At 57.4% G+C, this 18,955-nt stretch overlaps 2 protein-coding genes across 2 annotated transcripts; both read right to left on the bottom strand.

Moving 5' to 3' along the window:
• Positions 1 to 5,706: 5,706 nt before the first annotated feature.
• LOC128774520 (testis-specific Y-encoded protein 1-like) lies at positions 5,707 to 8,415 on the bottom strand. Its single transcript, XM_053893586.1, has 5 exons — positions 7,729 to 8,415; positions 6,436 to 6,513; positions 6,168 to 6,279; positions 5,884 to 6,029; positions 5,707 to 5,778 (listed from the first exon to the last, which is right to left on the bottom strand). The coding sequence occupies exons 1-5, from the start codon at positions 8,413 to 8,415 to the stop codon at positions 5,707 to 5,709; spliced, it is 1,095 nt and encodes a 364-aa protein (XP_053749561.1).
• A 6,938-nt stretch (positions 8,416 to 15,353) lies between these two features.
• On the bottom strand, positions 15,354 to 17,901 carry LOC128774537 (testis-specific Y-encoded protein 3-like; the record flags this gene model as incomplete). The annotated part of the gene is made up of 6 exons (XM_053893603.1): positions 17,719 to 17,901; positions 16,762 to 16,920; positions 15,992 to 16,069; positions 15,736 to 15,847; positions 15,498 to 15,643; positions 15,354 to 15,404 (listed from the first exon to the last, which is right to left on the bottom strand). Coding segments are annotated over exons 1-6 (729 nt in total), but the record flags the coding sequence as incomplete, so codon positions are not given.
• Positions 17,902 to 18,955: the final 1,054 nt, after the last annotated feature.

Here is an 18,955-nt window from a genome sequence, read left to right as displayed (position 1 = left end):
GCTAAAGAAGAAAGAAAGATCTCAGAGACACAACCTCACCTTACGCCTTAAGAGGCTGTAAAAAGAACACCATACGAAACCCAAAACATTCAGGAGACAGAAAATAACAATGATTAACGGAAATTAATGCTATTGAAACCAAAAATCAAACAAAACAAAAACAAAAACAACCTCAAACAAACAAACAAAGAAACAAACCAAAATAGGAGAACAGATCAATGAGCCCAGAAGCTGCTTCTTTGAAGGAATTACCAAAATTGATAAGCCAGTCATCAGTTTGATGAAAAGGAAAAAGGAAAGGGCCCAAATAAAGAAACGCAAGAATGAAAGAGGAGACATCACAACCAACACAGCAGAAAGGCAAACAATAAGAAGAGAATATTAGGAGCCATTATTTGCCAATACAATGGGCAATCTGGAAGAAATGGACAAATTCCTAGAAATGTATACACTACCAAAGCTGAAAGAGGAAGAAAAGGAAAATTTGAACAGACCCATCGCCAGTAAAGAAATCAAATTAGTAATCAAAAACCTGCCGGAGGAAGAAGACTGCAGGGCCAGATGGCTTTCCAGGGGAGTGCCAGCAAACATTTAAGGAAGAGTTAACACTTATTCTCTTGAAGCTGTTCTCACAATAGAAATGGAAGGAAAACTTCCAAACTCTTTCTATGAAGCCAGCGTTACCTTGATTCCAAAACCGGAAAGAGACCCCACTGAAAAGGAGAACTATAGGCCAATTTCCCTGATGCACATGGATGCAAAACTCCTCAACAAGGTATTAGACACTCGGATCCAACAATACATGAAAATGTTATTCACCACGACCCAGTGGGATTTGTACCTGGGACGCAGGGCTGGTTCAACATCTGCAAAACAATTAACGTGATTCCTCACATCAATAAAAGAAAGGACGAGAACCACAGGATCCTCTCAATCGATGCAGACAGAGTGATGGACAAAATACAGCATCCTTTCCTGGTAAAACCCCTCAAGAAAGTAGGGATAGAAGGAGCACACATCGAGATCATAAAGCCATGTATGAACGACCCAACGTGAATATCATCTCAAGGAGCAAAAGCTCTCAGCTCAAGTCACGAACGAGACAGGAATGTCCACCGCCTCCACTGTTATTCAACACAGTATTGGAAGTCTTAGCCTCGGGCCTCTTCATCCTTCTGCTCCCCCTCTGCAGCTACTGCTCTTCCAGCCCTGGCTCTACCTTTCCTCCTCCTCCTCTTCTTCCCTCTGCTCACGTCCTCCTCAATTTCCTCCCCAGCTACTACTGCTCTTCGACTCGTGCTCCTCCTCTTGCTCGTCCTGGACTTCCTCCTCCTCCACTTCTTCCCTCGCCTGCACCCGATCATTCACTCGTCTTCCTCCTCCTGTAACTCCTCCCAGTCCTCTTCCTCCATCTGATCCTCCTCGTCCTTCACCTCTTCCTCCTCCTCCTCCAACTCTTCCTCCTAGGACTCTTCCTCCTTCTCCAGGTCCTCTCCTGCTACTGCCCTTCCTGCCCTACCTCTGACCTTTCACCTCTTCTTCCCTCTGCTCTCGTCCTAGTCGACTCCGTCCTCCAGCTGCTCCTGCTCCTCTGGCCCGTAATCCTCCTCTTCCTGGTGCTGGACATCATCCTCTTCCATTTGTCCTTCTCCTGCACCCAGTCATTCACTGCTCCTTCTCCTCCTCCTCTTCTTCTAACCCCACCCAATCCTCTTCCTCCAACTCCTCCTGCTCCTCCTCTCCCTCCACCTCTTCCTCCTCGGGCTCTTCCTCCTTCTGCTCCTACACTTCTACTCATGCTCTGGAACCCTGGCTCTATCTTTTCTCCCCACCCTCTTCCCTCTGCTCTCGTCCTCCTCAACATCCTCCCCCAGCTGCTCCTGCTCCTTTGGCTCGTGCTCCTCCTCATCCTGGACATCCTCCTCCTCCACTTGTTCCCTCTCCTGCACCCAATCATTCACCCTTCTCTTCCAGCTCTAACTCCTCCCAATCCTCTTCCTCCAACTCCTCCTCATCCTCCTACTCCTCCTCGTCCTCTTCCTCCTCCAATGCTTCCTCTGGACATCCTTCTATTCTCCAGGCACATCTTTGTCCCTTAAGACTACCACAATCTCCTCTAAGGACGGGAGCAATAGATCTCGCACTGCCCCCAAGTCATCCGCAATGAGCACCGGACCCTGCGGATGGGCTCTCACAGGCCTTTGTGTCCCTGCAAAAGGAGCCTGGCAACCTCCCAGGCCTCCCGGGGAGACTCGGTAGTGGGAACCTGGGAGCAGCGACGGGATCCCCGGTGCAGCGACACCCAAGGGATGGTCATATCGTGCTCTGTCTTTTCAACAACACCTACAGCAGTATCGGACCTAGAGGCCGGGACCCAACGGGCCTCCCACGCGACCCCTGACCAGCCAGCCTTGTGTCGGCAGCGCCATCCAGGAGGAAGCTCACCGACACGTATGCCAGGCCTGGGACCCCAAGGCGCTTCGATCACCCCCTAGGCGGATAAGGTCAGGCCTAGGTTACTGCATGGGACCTGATGCATCCGTACAGTCGTCCCCAGTTCCTTGTAGGACAGGTCGGACATCCTCCACTGGGCCATGGGGTCTCCATGCTGTCAGCTGGCAGCAGCCAACACATGACCAGCGGTACTGGGACACCGTCAAGCCTTTCCTCTCATGCTGGACGGTGGCCGTGTGTTTACCGAAAGCCCTGTATGGGGGCCACGGGCTGCGGGGAAGGCAGGTAGGTGGGTGGCCAGGCACAGACGAGACCACCCGCTGTGATCCCGCAGGGTCACTGGGACTTCACTTCCATCTGGCCCACACGCAAATTCTAGGGATGGGGCTTTGGGGGCAGTGCGGAAGCCTTGCAGCTTCAGCGTCAAGGAGCTGGGCACACACACCTGTGGGCACAGCCGGCAGCAGACTGGGACCAGTGTTCCTCCCTAGGCCCCTTTGACCGTCCACCACCTGAGAAGAATACTGGAGGGGCTGTACGGCTTTAGCCTCCCCAAAGCGCACACACAGTGGGCCATGTGCTGCCCACTGTGGTTTGGGGCAGGGCGGGGGGAGCCCGGTCAGAATCCTGACCACAATGTCCACAGCATCCTCTGTCGACATGCAACCGCTGAGACACTGAGAAAGGAACCCAGTTCCCCATTTACATGAGGCCAGGAGTCGACAAAGCCTGAGGCTAATCAGGGTCACCCGCACAGGGACTGAGAGGCGCATTCTGGCACCACTTACATGCAAGGGGAACACAGTTCTGGGACACACCTTGACATGTCCCCAGCCCAGCTGCAGCGACAGTGGTGATCTTGTGCTGCGGGGAGAGGTGTTGCTGGCAAGGAACTGTCCCCTCAGAGAGCAGCTGGCAGGCTGCTCACCTGCCCATCCACACATGGATCACGCACACCACCCTGCTATGGCACCCCTGGGGGACTCAAGTCACCTGAGGTCTAGGGTCCCAGCTCCTCCCTTTCCCTGGGCCTGGTGCACAGGAAGCAGAGAGGAGAGCCCCAAGGAAGAGCTGACTGGCGACAAAACATGGCTCGTCTGCCAAGAGCAGAGATTTTTGCTAGACGGCTCCCTCCAGGGAAATACCTACGCCCTCTGCACACCACGTAGCCTGACAGGTTGGGTTCCCTAGCTACCCTGTGCACAAAGCCTGGGCACACCATGTAGCCCCTACGTATTTGCTACTGTCGGCCCACCAGAGCCACTCACACACACACACACACACACACACACACACACTCACTCCCACATAGACACACACTAACACACACACAAGCACACTTACTCACAAGTGGTCCACTGGCCACTGGACACAGGCTGTCCTCCCCTCGGCCCCCCTCTTGACCTTGCACCAATCTCCCTTTTGCATCCTGACTTGAGCCCCCTGGCACAGCAACGATTGCACCCATCCCAGCGATTACCATCAGGACTCAGGAGGGAAGGGACTGCACTCTTGTATTCTGGCACCTGACCGTCCCACATAAGCACCTCATTCACACAGACCGCTGTGTCTCTCCTTGTCTCTCCAGTGGCCTAACCACCCACTCCTGCACACACAGAGACACACGGCTACGCAATCGCACGAACATATGCACGCTCACACTGCCGGCACCACCACGGATCTCAGGCCCAGTTTGCCACAGACGCCCACACACACTCGCACGAACTCACGCTGGATCTCTGCCCTCGTGCGTACTCTCTCCATGAATTCCCACTCATAAGCCTCGCTGCTGCCCACAACCCACACCTGCCCCTCCCCCTCACACATCTCCCATCCTGAGCCACTGTCTGAGGACAGGGCTCGGGGTCAAAGGAGCCCCGGGTGTGGGAGGCAGCAGCAAGGTATACTGCCATCGACTATGAGAAGGCTGCCTGCTCCTGAGTTGTCCGGGGACATGTGGTCTTAGCTCTGATCCTGACTGGAGGCTTTGCTGACTGGATTCTATCTCACCAAGGACACAACACCCCTCTGGGAGCAAGGGTCCTGGATGAAACCCCCCCGAGTCCTGGCCACACTGTACCACGACCCAATGGACCAATTTGGTCCCACTGTGCAATCCCCTTCCCTGCCTTTCGGCTCTGGCCTATACAATAAATCTCCAAATAACAGGTCTGTCTCTTCCTCCTCCTCCTTCCAGGCTCCTCCTGCCCAAGAAGGCAGGCCTCTGTGCACATGGCAACACCGGCCCCACCCCAGTACTGCACCTCTCCTGCACACACAGAATCACCCGGGCAGCGGCTAGGACAGTCACACTCAGGTCCCGTTCTCGTCGAGCCTCCTTGCGTCCCCCATAAACACACACAAACACATACACAAAAACAGAAGGGTTTTTAGCTTCCTGTATGTGTCCACATAAACATCGTGGAACCTCTTCAAGGCTGCCACACGTTATCTCTTCCTCAATTCTCTCCGGGGCACGTAGAAGACAGGAGACTCATCCACCCATCTCTTCCAGCACTGGTGGCGTCCTCCATTGTTTCTGCATGGGCAAAGATAGAAGCTCTGCGCCATTCACGCCCACACAGATGCAGAGCCCCTGACGCATGTGGGCACACGCAGACACATTTGCGTACACGCGCACACACGCACCCCCACGCAACAGACACCAAGAATGATACGGGATATTTGCAGATACATCCCAGATGGTGTCACTCTTGTGCCTCGCCCTTTTGCGATCCCCCTTGCTTTCTCACCCAGGGATTCATTTCCAGCCCCCAATGGCCTTGGACCAGTTCTAAGAATGGCTGTCGGGTTGCGGGAGGACATGGCGTGGTGGGGCACATGGAAGGAAGTGCGAGATTCTCACCACAGTGGCGCCTGGGGACACGGCAGCTCCTGACCCAAAGACTGGCAGGCAAATCCAGACTGAAGGAGCAGGGGGAAGCCCGGGACAGGGCGGACATCCACGGGGAGCATTTGTGGTGAAGCACTGCTCCTCCCCAGTTGCTCTCCAAAGCCCCAGCCCACAGCACAACTGCATTTGGTTTGCAGGCTTCGACCCTCTGTGTGTTTGCAGCTGAGTCTCTGCAGGTCCCCTGTCATCCTCCCACCCTCTCCCCATGCTACCTGTGTCCCTGTGTCGGCGGACCTTCCATTTCCAAGCCAATGTGTGGCCCACGTTCCCTTGCCCATACAACACGCAGGTCAACACACCGCATACTGGGGTCCTCACCGACACGTGAGCACGTCAGATCACTGTCTGCTGGTCCCTTCCTCCCTCAGGTAGTACTGCAGGGGATTGGGCCACAGGTCCTCGATGATGATCTGGAAGAGGACACAGGCCGGCGCCACATTGGGCATAGCCCACTCTCCTCTCTGGCCGGGGGCCACCCACATCCCCACTGCTGACGAAGGCCTCAGGGGCCCCACCTCGGCAATCCTGTTGGCCCCTGGGCAGCTGTGCTCACACAGCCAGTTGAACAAGTTAAGGCTGGTGGGGTCATGCCTGCGACTGGGAGCTCCACGTTCATAATCCCAGAACCACTGGACTGGAGTGGAACGCGATGTCCTGTAGCCTGCAGGAAGAGAGGATTTGAGGAGCAAGCTGATGGCCTCCTCCCCACCCACCTGCCCCTCCCCCTCCCCCTCCCTCCTGCCCCTGATTCATGCTCCTCATCCCCCTGCCCCGCACCATCATGGGACCCACACCCTACCAGCAAAGCTAAGCTGATACTCCTTAATGATCACTGGGTTCCGGAAGTACGGGTTGGCCCCAAAGAAAAACATCACTCTGCAGCGGTACTTGGGATGGCCCACTTCTTCCACCTGCCGTGAGCAATGGGACAGGAGGGGGCAAGTGTCCTCCCTCGGGGTCCTGAGCTACTTGCCTGGCTGTGAGGGTGAGCACCTTTGCCTCACCTTCTCCTGCCCAAATCCCACACCCGACGGGACGGCCCCCAGCCACAGCCTCCCCGGTCTCACCTCCAAGTCGACCACGTAGCTGAGCACGTCTTTGTCCTGGGCACCGATCATGGCCGACAACTGGGGGTGATTCAGAATCTGTGCTGTGTCAAGGAGCTGTGCCTTCAGATGCTGTGGAAACAGACACAGCCCCCCTCCAACCCTCCCAGGCTAAGAGCAAGGGACTAGATCACGGCATGTGCAGAAAGACCAGGAAACACTAGTCCCCACACTCCTCAGCCTCTGCAGATGCATCAGACCCCATCCACACTGGGCAGTCCGTTGGCTTCCTGTACCTGCCACGCTGTCTGCACACAGCAGGGAGAGACTCCACTGCCTGCACGCCTCACAGTTCCTTCCTATATCTGACCTGTGTGGGCTGCCAGCAGCCCATCATAGCTTGTGATGTCGGCATGTGCTCTGACCCCTCCTCACGGCTGGGTTTCTTGGCATATTCCCGTGAAGACCTATGTTGTCACCAGCCTCCTGAGTCCAGATGGAATAACATGGCTTACAGGAACCCGACTGCACACTTACGCTGCAAGCAGAGGGTGTGGGAGGGAGAAAGAGATCGAGAAGCACGGACGAGGAGGGCCGAGGAGGGAAAAGGATTAGACACAGTGACACAGCCAGTCCGGAGAGAAAGACATGGGTGGGACCGAGCCGGAGCCTGAGGACAGAGAGGGAAGCAGGGGTGGAGATACCAGGAGAGAATCCTCTGTGTGTGTGTGTGTGTGTGTGTGTGTGTGTGTGTGTGTGTGTCAGGGTCTGAGGAGGCAGCTTGTACCCCATTCGGAGTGGGTCTCAGTCGTCCTACTGTCTGGCAAAGGGGCGTGGCGTGGTTCCACTAAAGGTCATGAGTGTGTGTCTGAAATGCTCTCTTTTGAAGGAACTGCTAGGAAACGTGCACAGCCTGTGAATGTGAAGGGGGTGTGCGGCCTGCGTAACTCTCCCATTTTGCAGCGAAATGTTTCCTTGCCTTATCTGCTCTGAGTGAAGGCTGCTTTGTGCTACCCTAGCTCTGGTAGCATGGGGACACATGGCTCGTGTCTGCAAGTAATATTTGAGACCAGCCTGCAGGCCAACGTTGGCGGAGACCTAGAGGAAACAGACCCAGTCACCAAGTCCCCCCATCCCCAACAACCGCCCCTGTCCAAGGCCTTACACTGGATCCCAGACCACACCAACCCAGGGCCAGGGACCATTCCCCAGCTCTCCTCTCTGGGGGCCATCGCCCTGAGGCACCCTGCTCTCAGTGCCCAGCCCTCCTGCACAACAGCCCCCGCCATCACCCACCAGCACAAGGAAGGATACCGCCTGGGCCCAGAAGCCAGGGATGTGCTTGATGATGGCCCTTCTGTGATCCAGGTAAGAAATCTGCCTCCGAAGAATCCTGCGCTTCAGCCGCCATAAGGCCCTGGAATCCTGGGCATTCCCAGCGCTGATCTCCAGCTGAAGACGCTCCAGTGCTGCCAGCGGGTCCTGGGCTGAGGCAGGACGCAGCGCTGGCTCTTGCTGCTGCAGCGGCTGTGAGAGCTGGGGCCCCTCCTCCGCCTCTGCATCTGCCTCGCGCTTCTCCTCTTGCTCCTGAAACTCCTCCTGCTGCTGTCTCTCAACTTCCACCTCCTCCTCCTCCTCGTGCATGTCCTCTGCTTCTGGCTTGGCTTCCTCAGAATTCTCCTCTCCAGCCACCTCATCCTTGGTCGCCTCGCCGTCCTCTTCCTCCTCCCCGATCACCACCTCAGCCGCCACCATTCCGTCATCCAATATCAGCACCAATTCCTCCGCTGGGCTTGCCACCTGTATCTCACACCCGGCCTGGGTTTCCTGCACAGGATGGGCGCTTGCCGCCCCTGAACCTGGGGACTGCGGCCAGCCCACGCCCTCCAGCGCCCCTGCATTCCCGCGGGGCCGGGACTCTCCACCTTTCGCATCCGGGACGATCAGGGCCCAGGGTCGGCGGGAATCTCCGCTTTGTCCGGACCGCGACACGCTGGCCATGACGCTCGGCCCCGGCCCCAGTGTAGCTAGGGCAGCCTCAGGACAAGGACAGGAAACGGCAGCAGGTGGGGGGAGCCTTGGCCGCAAGACCATTAGCTCCCTGAAGCCTCCCGCCGCAGCCCGCCAAAGTTGAGCGCAGGCGCACAGGCTCTGGGATTTGAGGACTCCGCATTGGCTGTGGCTGCTGTGGAGGAGGGGCCGAGACAGAGGCAGTGAAGAGTGTGCGCATGCGGCCTGGGGGCGAAGTGGTTCCAGGGCAGGTCAGGCCAGCTGGCCAGGTTCGGGGAGCAATCAGTTGCAAGACAGCAAGACAGGGTGCTGGCCGCCAGCAAGCGCGCGCCAATGGCCGGTCCAGGCTCTGGAGCGAGTGCCAAGGTGCCAGCGTGGCCCCCGTTTGCCGCATGTCCTCTTCAGCGCTGTCACCTTCCAGCCTTCACTTGCGAGGTCCCCGGTATCGCGCAGTCTGTGGTCGCTTGTACACCCTTTCCCCAGAGGCCTCACTACGGGCACCAGAGCATTCAGCACAGGATCGTCCACGCCGTGAGCCACTCCCTGCTCCGTGCCTTGCCCCTTCTTCATGAAGCTGGGGCAAAGCCTGGAGAAGTCCTTAGTGTCACGCCTACCGGGGCCACATGGCCGTCCCCACGGTATCTCCTCGTTGGCCGTCAGGCTGAGGGCGGCGGTAAGGTGGGTGCCCACCCAGAACCAGTGACACCCACCCTAGACCCACCCCACCGCCATGTCCTTGCAAGAACACAGCTCAGTAGACCTCACTGCACTGCAATGCAGAGCAAAGAACAACCCCCAGAGCACCATCTGCCACTGGTGCCCTACTGATCTCCGTACAGAGCGCCAGGGAGATGGGGTAGTAGGATTTAGCAGCTTGCTCCGGTCCTGAAATCTAACCTTCCACTAAAAGGAGGACGACTCCAACCACGCAGGGCACGTAGGGGCCCTTCACCGAGAATTGCAGACTTGTCTGTGTCTGTCTCTGAGAAAGCCCTGTGCCTGCTTTCACGAGGACACACGAAAGCAGACGAGTTCCCTTCCCATTTCCCAGGCACCAACAAGAATTCTGAAGAAGCATGCACCCAGACACAGAAGGTCCACTGAGAGAGACAGTGAAAAAGAGACACACAGAGAGACAGAGCTATAGAGGGAGAGAGAGAGACACGTGCTAGCAGAGCAGATGAAGGAAGGACGAGTGGAGGGGAAGACCGGCCTGGAGAGGGAGAGTCCGGGGAGATTGGCGGGAGAGACAGGGAGGAGGAGCAAGACAAGAAGAGACAGAGGGGCACCTATTACAAGGAAGACAGGCGGAGACAGGGGGAGGCATTAGTGATGGAGAGGAGGGAGACGAAGACAAAGAGAGCTGGAAGGAAAGTGGGAGGGAGGGACAGGAAGAAGACAAGGGAGGGGGAGGCAAGGAGAGGGTAGGAGGAAGGAGAGCAGGGGCAGCCGAGGCGGAGACAGGTGGGCTGACTCTGAAGACAGGGCAACTGCAGTGTGCACTCTCTTTCACCTGGTGAAATTCACCTGTGCAATTTGCACAGAGACGAATGCTCTACAGTGGTCAGCCCTCAGCACAAAAGGCACCGCTCCCACCTGGACCTTAAGGGCAGTCTGAAACGATCGCTGAACTAGAAGGAAGCTGCAGTGAGGTCATTCGGGGTGAGGAAGAGGGCACCGCAGGGAAGAAAACAAGGACCCGTTCCCCACAGGGCTGCTGGAAGCCCTGTACTTACCAGCAGGAGACAGGAAACGGGACTGCCGGAAAGACACAGCAGAGATTTAGGCACAGCACATGCGGGAAGAAATCACGTCCCAAAGTTCGGCAAATTCAAGCAAAAGCAGAGGCTGCACATCCATGAATGTCAATGCTTTCCGAGTGGAACCAACGAAGTTCTCACAGATGCCCAGGAAATGTGCTCAACTCTGAGGCCCCCTCGCCTCTGGCAAGCTTCTCATCCAAAGCGACTCATCACAGAGAAAGGGTGGACCGTGAGCAAAAGAGCCAAGGTCTCCTTCGGATCCCCGGACGCAGACAGGTGATCCGCCCAGTAATTTCAAGCCAACGTATGGTGATAAAGGTTACCTTCCACCACAGTGATGGAGGAAACTCGCACCCGAGGGGAGGACAATGAGTGAGAACCGCATCCCAGGCTGTAAGCTAAGGACAGACCATCAAGCTGTATTGGAAGGTCACGAGACCGTGACTCAAATGTCTGTACAGACACAGAGCGTCTGCAGAAGCACGAGGGCTGGATAGTTGTAAGCAGGTAGCAGGATTTCTAAGTCTGGGCTGCCTGTATGATACGAAAGGCTAACACGTGCAAGCAGAGCTATGCCCATGTGATGCGGATCAGCCTCCTGAGGCGGTACTTTGTACCCTGTGGAGGACCTGGGAGACGCATGCAGGCGGGCTCCTTGTGCACCTCTGCCACCAGGCACACGTGTGGGAAACGTAGGGCCAAAGGGTTTGCCGCCGGGCTTAGTGTGGCTCACCCTTCTGCGGGTGCATTGAGCATCAGTGCAGAAAGCACTGGGCTCACTGAAAGAAGCCAGCCCCTGACAGAAGCACAGTGGTGGTGAGCCCTGCCTGATGGATTCCTGAGGAGACTAAAGGAGTTAAAGGCATGCAGTCCACCAGAGAGTAGAGTGGTGCTAATCAGGGGAGGGTGCGATGAGGAGGTGTCGGGGCTCGGGTGTGAAGATGCAGTCATGCCATGTGCATGAGTTCTGGAGATCTAACTTGCACAGGGCAGCCGTAAGCAATGCTTCACCGCCTCGTCAGATTTCTCAGAGGCAAGTGCTCTCACCACACACAAAGAGGGGTCGCTGAGAAATGTCCCGGTGAAGGTGGCTGGACGGAGCGCTTGCACGTGAAGGATACGGGCACATCCGTCACTGCCCGTTGTGTCCCTCAGGCACGCACTAGTCCTGGTGGACTAAGCTGAGCTCAGAACCCAGCAGTCAAAGGTGTCAGCCTCGTTCCTGCAAACATGGATCAGACTCCCAGGTAGGACGTAATGGACAAATTAGGGACCAGAACACACAGGAGGCACACGGAAACGAGACACACACTGGCAGGGGGAAGTCTCTCCCAGCCAGGAACATGCCACGTGGCAAAAGAGTAAGTGGGAAAACGTTGCCGGTCCGCTTTTCACAATTTACGCCTGCATCTGCAATGTGCAGGCCAGTGACGTTTGAGCCCCTCGGGCGCAAAGGGTTTGAAAACAGAAGGACAGAAAATAGAGGTGTGACGGAATGCTCACAGCAAGCCAGCTGCATTTGGGGACATTAACTGGCTGGCAGTGAGTGCATGGCCAATCCTCTGACGAAGGTCCTACAGGCACGGAAGGATTTCTGGCTCCTGGAACATAGAACAGAACACGCAGAAGCCCCTCCACCTGACAGCAGGACAGCAACTGGATCTGTCAGTGGAAGAAAGGGGTTGAATGCAGAGGGAAGCACACTCAAGCGCAGAAGCATACACCAAAGACAAGACAGGCCACCAGAGCCACAGCTGACCCAACACACAGGTGTGCAGAGACGAAGGCGGTTACACGGGTACAGCTGTGCCCACTTAGGCCAGGCAAGGAGGCATCACCAGAGAGGTGTCGGCACAGGCAAAGCCAGGAAAAGACACAAACACGCCAGGGCTCACTCAGGGAGACAGAGGAGCACAGGCAATGCGAGACATTTCCTGTGAACAGAGAACAACGTGACGATCCCGACAGGCCAATGAGACACGTGTGGTTCAGAGACATGGAAGTCAGAAGGCTCCTGAATTGCTGAGGGTGTCCTCTCTCGAGGGACAGCACTCTGGAGCCCACACACGCTGATGTTGGGGTGGAAGAGGCCGCTGGGCAGCAGATACAGTTGTGCAGGGGGTTTAGCAGCTCCTGGACCCTAGGGCTCCCCGGGGAGAGCTGCGGATACGGGAGGACACCCGGGGATGCCGGGTGTGCAGCATGAGGGCTGTAATCCCTCGGACACAGAGCACCGAGGCCTCTGCCCACGGACCTCAAGTGTCCACACTCGAGGGTTTGGCTCTGGGTGCCGTGAGTGCATTCCACACCCACACCTTGTCCGTACCTTGTCTTTGGGACAGGCCGGGCGGAAACGTCACCCTGGCCCCTAAGGAGGTATTGGCTGGAGATATTAACATGTGGGGGACCCTGTGTTCACCTGTCCCCTAAAGTGTTCCTGCTCGGCAAGACCTATCAAGTAACGGCCTGCTTGTGCAGGAAGATGCCCCAAAGGGCCCAGCCTCATGACCACTGAGGCCGTATTCCCACTGCACAATCACTGGCCATACTTTCTTTGGATGTTCACACCCAAAGACTCGGGTCAGCACTGGGAGCTTTTCCAGGGTACCCTGACATTTACCCATCAAGCAGCTGAGAAGACGTGCCTCTCCAGCCAGTGTGCAGACAGCAGCGAGAGAAAGGCCTGCCTTCCCTTCTAGAGAGTGCGACAGCCTCTGCCCTGGAAGAGGTAAGGCTTGGTCGCACAGATCCTCAACTCCACAGCGTGCTGACACCCCGCTGACCGTGTTGTCTGCATATGATAGGGGCAAGAGGCCTCCATGCATTGGGACTGCCCACGCCTTCTCTGGAATAGAGCCACTGCAGAGAAGGCTCTTGTACTGCAGAGCTGTGCAGTGGGGATCCTGGGGAGCTTGGGCAGCTTGGGAGACAGGAATATTAGTGTCGGGAGGTCAGTGTCAGGCACGCTGTGCTGGGGGCCGTGTTACATGGGGATACAGAAGAGCCTGCGATGGACAAGGCTGAACTCTGTCGACTGCACTGCTCGCACGGTGGAGCTTTTGTTTAGCACAGACATCTCTGGCAAGCAGCCATCTGCTGTGTAAGGAGTATCCCAGCACTCACGTCTTCGCAGGTGAGGCTCGTCCCAGTCCTTTCTAAGCTCCAGGCCTGCCGGGGACCTCTGCACAGAATGCTAAGGCCTCACAAGTCCATCGTTCCCTATGTGGCTGAGGCAGCCTTTGTCCTGGCACTCAGGCAAAGGAACACAGGCTGCCTGGGACGAGGCGACCTCCCTGAGCGCCTGCTGGTGTTTGCACTTGGGAGTCTTCTCACAAGTCTCACATGGCGTGTTGGACACACGGCTTAAGCCTGTGGACACAGAGGAAGAGCATCACCCGACTCATCACGGCTGATGATGAGAGGGCAGAGGGCACACGGGAGAGGTTGGCGTGTTCGTGCCCTTGAAGAGCCCCACCTCCCCGCGACCCTCCCCTCTGTTGGCTTGCAATCCGGGCCACCCATTCGTAACCAGAGGTCTTTTCAGAAACAGCAAAGTTCACACAAGGGCATCAGCACTAGGACTCCTTCAGGAGTCTTGTGTGTGTGTGTGTGTGTGTGTGTGTGTGTGTGTGTGTGTGTGTGAGAATAAGTGAAGCGGTGTTTGGGAGGCTCAGCTTCAGGAAGTGGAACCAGAAAAGTTCGCTGTGATTTTGGAGTTGCGTGAGACTGTAGTGGGCTGTTTTCTCTGCAGTGTGTATGTTGTCCCTGTCAACTCTGCCTGAAGCAGAACTTCATCGGTCTTACCCACCCACTCTGCCTCTGGTCCCTCGGTTCCTTCCCCTGGACGCCAATCTTACAACCTGCTCACAATCCCTCAAATATGTGTGGCTGGTCCTGAGATCCTGACCTTGTCCACAAGACAGTCTGCATTGGTAGACGTCTGAAAACCAGAGGGTAATCAACCCTGGGAATTCCTCCCTGTGTGGCGGTTCAGTCAACATGACTGAGGGTGTCCCCATGCGGGATTCTGGGGGCACCATCATGGACATGCCCAATCCCTGAATATTGGACATCCCTGGCCTGTGCTGGCCTCTCCGTTTCCTTGAATTTCCTCATTTTCACAGGAAAGCTATGAACCTGGGCACTGGCCTTTCTCTCAGGTTTGTGCCCTGGCCTCCCTCACTCAAGTCCCCATTGCTTCAATCTTACTGACCTCACATGCAATCCCAATGTGTGACCCATCCCTACGGACAATGTCCTACGTCCCGCCCTTCCTTGGAACTCCAATGTGCAGGCACAGAACACTTACACCTCTGGACAGCCGCATGTATACATGGACACGCCCCAGAGCGAACCTGAGAGGAAGACACACACAAACACTTCATGCTGTTTATCTCCCATTCTATATTTCTTCAAATGTATTGGACCCCCGCCCTGCGCCACGTGTCACCACCACCCTTGTCCTTATTTCATGGCCAGGAGAATCTTGTGGACCATCGGTGAGCATCGGAAGGGTTTCCACTGGGGTCGATGAAGTGCGACGCTCCTTCATACTCTTCTCAAGATCGTGCATATCCCTGGGATATATGGGTACACACAGACAGACAGACAGACAGACACACACACATACACACACACACACACACACACACACACACACACGCACACACACACACACACACACACAGGACAGGTGAGAGTCTTATCTTGGCCCTGAGTAAGGTTGCTTGAATGTTTCCAAACGGAAAGTAGGATGGGAGGGTGTGATAAGCTGTGCCAAAGCTGACAAGGGGATCCAGAAGCCAGACAACATGTGGGATGGTGGTAGGAGGCCTGAGGGTGGGGTTCATGGTCCGGGAATGACAGTTGTCACCGTGCTATGTGATAAGCCAGCTTTGGTTGTCCCGCTTTGCTCATTCTTTTTGTCTAGCCCCCTTCCCACCTTCAGGCTCCCCAAAGGGGCAAAGCCTCTTTGACACGTTACTTCTTAAGACTCCCTGTCTCAGGCTGATGCCCTTTTGACCTGGGGTCACCTCCTGTGCCGCTGTGAGTCTCGGTGCCCCCATGCAGAAGAGAATTGTGCCCTGGACCCCATGACACACATTTCCGTGCCCACACCCTTGGCTGCTCACCTCTTTCCCTCTCAGTTCTCTCTCCTGGGGCCTCCTTCATCTTGAAATACGGCAGGGGGTTGGGCCAAAGATCCTCTATGATTATCTGGTAGGGGAGACAGGCCAGGCCTCAGGTAGCTATCCCACGCAGTGGGGGAACCCATGAAAATCACCTCCCTTCCTTGTTACAGGGCCCCACCTCAGCAATCCTGCTAGAGCCGGCAAAGCTGTGGTCAGAGAACCAGTTGAAGAAGTTGAGGCTGCTGTTGTCATGCCTGCGTCTGTAGGCCTCCTGTCTGTACCTTGGGTACCACTGGATGGGACTGGAATGAGACGCCCTATACCCTGCAGGAAGACGAGTATGTGAGAAGGCGCCAGAGAACTAATCACATTCAACCCTGCACCCACTGCCGCCCATGCAGTCAGTGGACACTTACCATCAAGGCCTAGGACATACTCCTTCGTAACGACTTCATTCTGGAAGTAGGAGTTCTTGCCAAAAAACAGCAGGATCTTCCGGCATTCCCTGGGAAACTTGTGTTCCTCCACCTGCCGTGGTACAGTGGGGCTGAAATGTGAAATCTTGTTCCAGGAGACCCGCCCTCCCCTGAGGAAGGAACACATCACTTCTCCCCACCACCTCCCCTCCCCACACAGCCAGCCACCCACACCACCTCCCACTCCCAGGCCGACCTTCAAATTGGTCATGTGGCGAAGCATGCTTTCATCGGGCTTACTAATCAGGGCTGACATCTGAGGGTGGTTCACAAACTGCCGCAGGTCAAAGAGCCTTCAGGTGCTGGGCGTGAGAGAGCTCGAACCAGAGAACCAGTGTGGACAGCATCCAGGCGTCCTCCCCCCGGGACTGGCGTCCTCCCCCAGGGTCTCAAGCCCTCCCCACAGGCTGCGTCCAGGCCCACGGGGTCTCAGGATCGCGCAGGGCTCTGCTAGACACGCACAGGAGGCTGTGCATGCCCAGACGCCCGCAACCACGCCTAGCTTTGTGTGCTCGTGAGGACACTGAGGACGCTTACTTCCACACAGCCAGACAGCACACATCCGGTCTCGCGCCGACCAGTGGGCATTCACATCGCCTTCCCCGCAGCAAGATGCTTAGCGGGACCCAGAAACGTGCCCCCACGCGGCTTTGTGTGGGAAGAAGCCCTCGGTCATTTCCCCGACCTGGCCTGGACCTCCACCGCCACTCCCCACTCTCCCAGCGCTGTTTCCGTGCCAGGTGCGACGTAAAGCACACATGCCTCCCCCACCCCGGCACTGCCCTCCTCCCACACTCATTGCAGAGCCAGGACCACCGGATGGGATCACGTTTGCACGTTCCCGGCCACTGGAGCGTGGCTTAGCTCCAGTCCCTGTCCTGGGTTCCTCTAAATGGCACCTCCCTTTCCTTCCTCTTGCGCAAGCCCAGCCCCCTGTGGACCCTCCACCAGCAGCAGGAAGGATACAGCCTTGGCCCAGAAACCACGGATGCCCTGGATAAGGGCACCTCTCTGCTGCAGATGTCGCTGCCGCCTCTGCCACATCCTGAGTTTGAGTCGAGCGTGCTCCCGGCTGGCTTGTTTATTCACCGGCTGTAGCTCTATCTGAAGGGCCTCCAGAGCCTCCAGAGCCTCCAGTGGGGAAGGGCAAGGACGGAGGCCTGACTCTACCTGCTCCTTCTTAGCCTGCTTCACCTGCAGCTCCTGGGCTTCTTCCACCCATCGGCCTTCCTGCTCACTCGGCTTCTGTTCCTCCTCCACCCGCTCCTCCTTGTCCTCCTTGCCCTCCACCTCCTCCTCGCCCTGCTGCTGCTCCTCCAGCGCTTCCTTCTCCTGCTCCTCTTCCTCCTCGGTTTGCAATTCTGCTCTCCCTTTAATGGCTCGCACGCCTTCCCTTCCTCCTCCTGCTCCTCCTCCTGGTCCCCTTCCCCTGCCACTGCCGCCGCCAATGCCTCCACCGCCACCGCCGCGGCCGGCGCCGTGGCCGCCGCCGCGCCCGCTTCTATACCCTGCTGCTCCTGCTCCTCCCCTTTCATTTCCGCCAACTCCTCCTCCTTCCGCTCTTCCTCCTTCTGCTTGGGCTTCTGCTGCTCCTCCTCCTTCTAATCTTTTACTCCTGCTGCCTCTCCCCCTCTTCCTCCTCCTCCTCCTCCTCCTTCTGCTCTTCTGGTCCTGCTGCTCCCCCTCGCCCTTCAGGTCCTCCTCCTCGTGAACTTGGACCTTCTCCTTCCCCGGCTCCTGCTCCTCGTCCTCCTCCCCCTTCTTCCTCTGCTCATGCCCCTCTGCCCCAGGCGCGTCCTCTTCCGCGGCCGCCACCTCAACCTCCTCCTCCGCCAGGCCCCACAGCGCCTCCACCGCCACTATGTCATGCACCAGCGGCACCGATATCTCGCTGGGGCCGCCCACCTGCCTCTCGGGTCGGGCCTGGCCTTCCTGCACAGGCTGTTCGCTTGTGGCCTGCGAGCCTTCGGCCTGCGGCACCTCCGGCCCTGCCGGAGACCCAGTGTCCCCACGGGCCCTCGTCTCTCGACCGCCCCGTTCCCGGTCGAAGGCGGCATGGGGGCTCCGGGCATCCCCAGTGTTTCGGAAACACGAGTCGCGCAACATGCGGCCCCGGCCCGAGACACCAACTGTGGCTCCTACCGACGACGAAGCGGGAGGTGAAAGCACGGCCCCCCTCCCCAGACCCAGTGAGTGGAGCCCTGAGGGCAATGGCTGGCAACTCGCTCCCCCTTCCTCCCAGAGCCCAAAGGTCGAGGGGGCGCATGCGCATGCGCATGCGCATGGTGCTGTACCCAGGATGCCTCGGCGGTGGCTATCGCTATGCCGATGCTGCCTCGGAGGCCTTTGTGGTGAGAGGTGTGCGCCTGCGGCTTTGAGGCTGAGGGAGCTCCAAGCCACGCCCAGGCCGCTTCACTGCCTTCAGGACCAATCATAGGGACGGTGGCGTGCGTGGCTTCGGCGGTCCCGCCCCTAGGTCACCCGGAAACTGGGGCGCGTCTGTTGCATAGGCAGGAAGGCTCTGGGCCCCGTGCAGTGCAACTCCTCCGGGGGGCTTGCAGCCGGCCCTCTGTGCGCTCTGGGTGCCCTGTTTGGCTTCTGGCCATGCGAAAGCGACCTTTGCATTCCACGCTGCGCTGGGCACGCGGCTATCTACACACACGGGTAAAGGGGGACCTCCCCGCTTTGCCCATTTACACCGCCACCTTTGTTCATTGTGCCCCTAGTCCGACAAATCCACTCAGCGGATCACCTTGGCTGTCCGGGAGACGCATGTCAGCTGTGCGCCTGCTGTCTGTGCACCCCGGTTTTCCATCTGCTCAGCCTCCTTTGCATACTCTCTACGTCCATCCTTGCTCCCAGAAGACATGTATGTCATGACAGCAGTCTAGCAGTGCACCGGCTAGGGAAGGTCGGTGACCAGAGGTGTGTGACGTGGAGAGGACGCCACACTAGGGGAGGCTGCGTATCATGCGCGCCGCTCTTGCCGTTTGTCCCCGTTGCCTGGAAAGTGACACACTGGCAAGCACACACCCCCCTCTCATGATGGGCTGCCCATTGCTCCCGTGTGTGGCAGTGCACAGGAAAGACCCGTGACCGTGGGCCCTGGGATTCCTGGAGCTTGTGTCTGTCCCACAGACAGCGGTCCCCTTCCTCCCAC

This window comes from Panthera pardus, unplaced genomic scaffold (assembly GCF_024362965.1).
Source record: "Panthera pardus isolate Hobbes unplaced genomic scaffold, ASM2436296v1 HiC_scaffold_333, whole genome shotgun sequence".
Lineage (NCBI taxonomy): Eukaryota > Metazoa > Chordata > Mammalia > Carnivora > Felidae > Panthera > Panthera pardus.
Note: the sequence above shows the minus strand (reverse complement) of the source record. Positions and strands in the feature narration are given on the sequence as shown.